Source organism: Lates calcarifer, unplaced genomic scaffold (assembly GCF_001640805.2).
Source record: "Lates calcarifer isolate ASB-BC8 unplaced genomic scaffold, TLL_Latcal_v3 _unitig_1226_quiver_1548, whole genome shotgun sequence".
In the NCBI taxonomy this organism is placed as follows: domain Eukaryota; kingdom Metazoa; phylum Chordata; class Actinopteri; family Centropomidae; genus Lates; species Lates calcarifer.
In genome coordinates this window covers 21,806-28,967 of record NW_026115376.1, presented here as the reverse complement: position 1 = coordinate 28,967, position 7,162 = coordinate 21,806, and the positions used below count along the sequence as shown (strand labels likewise).

Here is a 7,162-nt window from a genome sequence, read left to right as displayed (position 1 = left end):
GTCTTGTGAAAATGAATTTATGCATGTCTGATTCCGGCCGGTTTGCCTTTTCAGATCAGGTCGTAAATTTTAGGCCTGTGTTATGAATGGATATCATTTAGAGTTGCGCATCAGTTTGTTTCTGACAATACAGGGCATAAACCAATTTTCTTTGATCATATGTGGTCCCTAATAAACTGGGGTGGGGCCATCTCTTTTAAAGTTTTATAGGTGATGGCTTTGACACATAGTTGATAACCAGGTGTTTAGCAATCAGGACGACGCTCTGTGCCTCAGTTGATCATGGAGTGAACTAGGAATAAAAGCACGTCTGTTGGACTAATTACAGAAGTCCTGCTTCAATACATCTGACTGCTGGAGGGAACGTCATGAGCACTGACATGAATAATAACAGCTTCTGCATGAGGCTGAGTGTGACAAATATATAGTCGGAGGTTTATCTGTTTTATCTCTAACAGTGGCACCAGCGAAGCAACAGGTTCTTGACACTTATGATCAAGGTGGAAGGAGAAGACAGCTGAGAAGCATGAGCAGCATGTTTCTCAGTGTTGTCAGGTGAACTACTAGAACAGGGGTGAGGAAGTATTGGATTACCAGCCTGTCTGGTTGGTGAGGAGATGGGGCTGCTAAGTTCATCCACAACAGTTTTCCAGTTTCTTTCTTGCTTGGAAACAAAACAGATTGCTCATGCCCTCAGAAACTCCTGCAGGTTAAGCAGGACATTAGACAGTCCATTCAAAAAAGAATATCTGATCTGAAAGTTTTGTTGAAGTGGAAATGTTGACCTGGCAGTAATTAGTAAGATGCCTTTAGTTCTCAAAAATCATCAGGAATTATATTATGAAGCATGCTTTATGAATTTCAACACCAGACATCCTCAAAATCAGAATTTGCTTCACATGTGTAACTAAGTGAAATAATCTGTATTTTCAGACATCGTGGCTGGGACAAGAGCGTGAAATACCTGTCTTTGGAGATGGCAAAAATATGTTCCGACGATTCACATCAGTGACCTGGCAAGGTCTGTCATGCACACACACACACACACACACACACACACAGACACACACACAACAGTATATATTTTTTTTTATTGAAGTTTCCTTGAACATTTATTGCTTGCACAGAAACCTTGCTTTTCATCTGTATTAACTTAAATTTGAGACATAGGAATTTGCTGTAAACTATATACTCTGTACACTATTAAACAGTGTGATTTCTTTGTGTAAAATTAAGTGTGATTCAGAGCGTGATTGAACATCGGCCCAAGCCATATTACCTGCTAGCTGTGGACTATTCCAGCAATACCATGGAGGACATTGTGAAGGTGTGTGTAGCAACTGAAATATTTTGTCACAGAGTAGAATCATATCCTTATTAATGGGCTGAAAATGTTATAAATCCCGTTAGATTCATGCAGTGACATCTCTCTCTCCACCAGACAATTGCCTCTGCACTTGGACCAGGGAAGATCAAGAAAAAGCTATTTGAAGAGGCCTTCCTCACACGGACTTAAGTGTATGTTATACTTGTTTAAATTAGGCCTGCTGTACTATAATGCTCAAGAGAGTTTGTATTGTATGTCAGGGCTAATAGTGAATTATTCAGTTGTGCCTCAGTATTGCCAACAAACTAAAGACTTGAAGCAGGGAAACACCTCAAAAGCTCTGACTAACACATTGAATTTCATGTGTATGACCTGTACATAAACAGGAAGTTAATGTAACTGCTGCTTTATTCTAAACAATCTGACAATACAGTATATACTTTAACAGCATACCTGGATGTGTAAAGAAAAAATGTGTAAGACTCACCTTTAATCTGCCTCGTGACAGACTAACTTAATATCAGTAATGTTATTCCATAGATATTTTCTCAGTAACATATGCAAAATTGTAGAGAGAAGTGAGAGAGGTAAACCTCTATATGAAAAGTGATTTGTGGTTTTGGAGAGCTGTCTGTGTGCCTCAACTGTGTCAACTAAAGCCACACACACTGTGGCTGTTGCACCCTCTAATATTTATGGATCAGTGTCAGTTTAGTGAGCTTTAGGTATTGGAAGACATATTTTTGATCTTTGGACAGACCTAAGCAAGCCATTTATTCTAAGCTAGGCTAACCATGTCCGGATTCAATACTTGACACAGGGCCATGAGACTGATATCTATCTTCTCATATCAGAAGCAGTAAAAAGTAAGTAAGAGTACGCTAGTGCTATAATTAGTATTAATAGTAGTTAAAACAGCTATAATCAATATTTAACATGTAACATAGCAGAATATATGAAATGACAATGTGAATAATGTGACAATATGAAATATATATCATATATAATATAATAAATTTGAATAGCTAAATCTGCAGCTCTTCTCAGTTTTATGGAGCTTTATGGTGAGTTGTCAAGGTGGTCAGTACTGTGGTCACAACTTGTTTCCATGCTGCCTCCAAGTGGCCAAAAGGTAGATTTAAATCAAAGAGACAGAAGAGAAGAAGAATTTAAGAATTATTATTATTATTTTTGTTTTTATAAGATCATGGAAATTGAATCCATGATGGTCAACCTTCGCATGGAGGGTGTCTATCTCAAGGAGCTGTTGTCTATCAACTGGTTGTGTGAGTCTGGTTTGGTGGATAACATAGAGCTGGTGGTGGAGGAGTACCGGCAGACCAGAGGACTGCTGGTATGTACTGAATCAAAAGGCAGAAACCTGTTTATCCAAAGAATACTCAAATGCTTGAAGAAATAGGTGGGGTTTATATCATAAATAAATGGGCATCTAAAGTTTTCTGTTAAGAGGAATAATATTACTACTTCTCCATATATCTTAAAGTTGTGTGTTAAGTTGTAGTAGTATCCATGTAATGTTTTCTCTCCAGCCCATCCGTCTGTGTGTCCTGGGTCCTCCTGCAGTGGGGAAAAGCACAGTGACAAAACAGATCTGTGAACACTACAAACTCCATCACATTACACTGAAGGAGACCATCTCTGAAACTATCACACAGCTAGTGAGCTCTCACGCATATCTGTCTGATCCATTGTCATTGTATAAGTATTGATAATGCAGCACTAGATGTTTTTAACTGTCCTTACAAACTGTCCAGTCATTTCTGTCCTCATATTTAGGAAGATACTGTGATGAATGCTGATCCAGAGGCAGATAATGAGGACTCAGCAGCAGAGGCCCAGGAGCAGCTCAACAGCCTGAAGGACAGCATGGAGCAGAATGGAGGTATGGACCACTAAGTTCATGTTAAATTCTTCTATTAAAATCAGTTAATTCTTTAAAAAAAAAAAATGTTTCAAGCAGTATGGTCTGCATGTTTAGTCAAACTCGTAGGACTCATTTGAGGTTAGTGTCACTTTGAATCCTGAAGAATAGGTTTACACAGTCTTTCACATCAGTCTTACATCAGTATTCTTATTCAACAGAAAAAATTAAAGGTTTGGATAATTTATAAATCAGTGCGTCCACACAAAGGGCTTTGTGCAATAATCAAGGGATAGTGGCTGATGATTAAATGAATGATCATCATGTAATCATCAGATATGGATATAAGAGAATAGTTGCATTACATCTTCTGTGGCTCTCTTGGCGGTTAGCATTTTAACCCGGTGATGTAGTAGTGATGTCATCAGGGTTGCATTGCAATATCACAAACTGGATCTCTGGAATTTGAAAAAAGGCAGGTCAACCACATCTACCTCTATCAAGCAGGAATTTCTAAGGCGAGACCTGGGAAATATTTGAAACATGTCTTTCACAAGTTGCCCGACATTTGCCACAATCTCATATGAGCTCTTTTGTCCATTAGGTCTTTTGGATGACCAGCTGTTGGTGAAGGTGATAAAGGATAAGCTGATGTCTAACCCATGCAGAAACCAGGGTTTTGTTTTAGATGGCTTTCCCAAGACATATGATCAAGCTAAAGAGCTCTTCAGTGGTGAGACACCAACATAAAGCCTGTACTGCACTGGTGTCACCTGCACTCTGTATAAAAGTGATTACTGTACATACATCGACATCTGTATATATTTCTTTCCTTTTTAGGTGAAGAACATGAATCAGAGGATGGACCCTCCCAGATTTCTTCATATAGCAAGAAGATTACACCAGGTCTCTCTGTAGTCCACTACCATCACAATGCTGTTATTTTTTTTTACGTGGAGGGAGACACTTTTTAATGTTACGCCACATGAGATTTAAGCATGCATATAGACAAGCTAGAAATGTTCCAGAAACAAAGAGCAAATTGTAAAAAAGTTTTCAATAACTACAGAGACATGCTTAGAATTACTGAATTAATTGGTGAGTGACCAGTGTAGCAGTAGTAATAGTGTCCTTGTGTGTGTGTGTGTGTGTCTCAGAGTTTGTGATGTGCCTGGATGCGTCAGATGCCTTCCTAAAGGATCGGGTGATGAACCTGCCAGAGAGGCTGGTGCAGGAGCACAGCTACGAGCAGGAGCACTTCCTGCAACGCCTGGCCAGATACAGAGAAAAAAACACAGAAGATGAAACTGTTATCAACTACTTTGATGAGCTGGACATCACCCCTCTGTATCTTGGTAATCCCAGAAACATGCCTACATACTGTGTTTGGATGATATAGGGAGAGATTTGTTGGCTGAGATGAGGTGTGAATCAGAGCTGTAACAAATTCAAAACACTTCATGAATAAAACAGACACCACAGTTTCTCAAAAACTACTTGCTGGATTTCCATGAAATTTGGAAGTAACACTGATGGACCTCCTCCAAAAAAGATTCTAAACAATTTGTGTGATTAACACAGTCTTCACTGTAGCACTACTGTCAGGTCAAACTTCCTCTGACCAAAATTTTGGTCTTTACAAGTTTCAGTAAAAATGAAATTCCTGGGACCATTCAGGCTCCGAACGCAAATGTTTTCTTGCACTCCAGAGATCACCAGCAGTGATGAACCGGACTGCCTTCTGCTGATGCAAAAGATCTGCGACACAGTGGGCAAGCCCAGGAACTATGGCCCCAGCAGCCAGGAGGTGGAGGAGGAGGCCAGAAGGAAGACTGAGGAGAAAATGAGGAAAGAGGCCCAGGAAAGGGCACAAGAGGAGCAGAAGGAGGAGGAGGAGACCAGACAAAGAGCTGCACGCTGGGAGGAGTGGGTAAGTGCTGAGAGGAGAGCAGGGGTTTGGATGTAGGCTAAGCTATGGAGGCTTTGTCTGGTGGTAAATCAAAGGGAAGTAAAACCAACATTTCAGGTGTGCTTCCTTGTGTTTTTGCCACATAATAAAGTGGTTAATGACTGTCATGCCTCATTGTCTGAGCACTCATGTTTCTCGAACTCTTGACTGATGACCCAGATCTCTATTAAACTGCTAAGCACAGTGTTATCAGACATGAGAAAAATGATGGACAGAACTATTAAACACCTTATTTGCAAATACAGAATTATTATTATTATGTCAGTATGTCAAACTGTGTTCAATATATATGTTATGGTGTTTGATGTATTCTGTGTGTGTCAGACTAAAGGTTTGGAGGAGGTGAGGCGGCAGGAGGAGGAGCTGCTGGAGGCCCAGTCAGTCCCCATGAGAAACTATCTGATGGAGCAAGTCATGCCCACGGTAACCCAAGGTCTAATTGAATGCTGCATGGCACACCCACAGGACCCCGTGGATTTCCTGGTATTACACTCACCAATGGTTATTATCTAAATCTAAGAATTAAACTTCATTAGATTTTGATTCCACTATCCTGGTTTGTCTCGTTCCAGGCAGAGTACTTGTTCAAGAACAACCCCTTTGACTACTAAAGGTAGAGGTCATCTCCTGTGGTTGCACACACATACGAATACAGAACGAATAATTGAAATAAAATCTTTTTTTAACTCCTAATTTTCCTGTGCTCTTTAGTATATTAGAGACTGGAGTCAATTACACGCAGCATTTCTATTAGAGGAAAACCTCCTGGAGACTTGTCACAGTATTTCAGCCATCACATGCCAAGGGTCCCTCAGTTCATGCTGGGATTTTGATTAGGTCTGATTTGTAAGTGGCCAAATCCCCAGCCCCTGTTGTATTTACACACAGCTTTGCTTGAGCTCTTGTGCGTCCGCTATTATTTAAAAGCACCCTAAAAAAGCAGATGAAAGCGTGCATGAAGCCAAAAGCTAATAAGGAAGTTAATTTGCGTAATGAACTTGGTAAACTCCAAAGTAGACACACTCGGGTCATAATTGCTTTGATTTGGCTTCCGATATCCAGGAAGGATAAATGTTACAAATGGCAGCTAATTTGCGTCTCTCTCTCATGTTGCCACTCGCGACTCCAAAGTGTACATAATTGGTTGCGACAGAACACCAAATTATTTCATTGTACATACTTAATCACCACATGGGGAAATTAGTTGAGTTTATTTGAGAAACATTGTGACGCAAGCTGCTGCAATTTGACTGCACCATCTGTGAGTCCCAGGTACAAACATAACATGGAGAGATTCCTGAAGGTGAAATACACAGATTTAAGTAAATATGATAAATACAGTATTCTCATACTCTCATGTGATAGTCTCATGTGATCTGAATCATGACAATATGAAACGAAAAAACATTTTATTATCTAACTTAGTGAACAGTCTTCAGATCTTGCAGTGACATTTGATTGCAAGAAATTAAGTGAAGAGAACACACACCCTCTTGAAGCTTGGCAACCAGTCAGAACTGAAAAACAACCACCAGTGAACGTTATACAGTTCACTTACTTTTTAATGAGATACTAATAAAATAAAAAGCACAATACAGTTGTGTGTAATTCCATTTGACTTATTGATGTAATACTGACGATCACTGAAAAAAGCTTCTCTGTGTAGATGCAGTGTGGTATGAACAACATAGGGCTGTGGAGCTATAAGTTGGAGATGTAAGATGACATCTGAACACTCCATGACAAACACACGTTTGATGCTGAGCCACTGCCACGAGTCTGTACTGATGTTATTGCTTCATATTGTTCCATCCTGTAGAGACAGAGAACATTTTTTCATCTTACATCCTGTCCCAACTCAAGAATTGGTACACAAGCAGACACTAATTTAAATTAAGAACTTAGGGTATATTTTTCATAATGACTTGTTATATATGACTTATTGTTTGCCTGTTAATGGTCTTGTGTTGCTCTGTATGCCCAG

General features: G+C 39.7%; 1 protein-coding gene across 1 annotated transcript; it reads left to right on the top strand.

The window, feature by feature from the left end:
• Positions 1 to 927: 927 nt before the first annotated feature.
• LOC108887402 (adenylate kinase 7) lies at positions 928 to 5,871 on the top strand (the record flags this gene model as incomplete). The annotated part of the gene is given in 12 exon segments (XM_051067183.1): positions 928 to 985; positions 988 to 1,021; positions 1,237 to 1,327; positions 2,532 to 2,681; positions 2,878 to 3,006; positions 3,125 to 3,230; positions 3,814 to 3,942; positions 4,050 to 4,115; positions 4,367 to 4,564; positions 4,919 to 5,139; positions 5,503 to 5,661; positions 5,751 to 5,871. Coding segments are annotated over 12 exon segments (1,380 nt in total), but the record flags the coding sequence as incomplete, so codon positions are not given.
• Between the last annotated feature and the right edge of the window lie 1,291 nt (positions 5,872 to 7,162).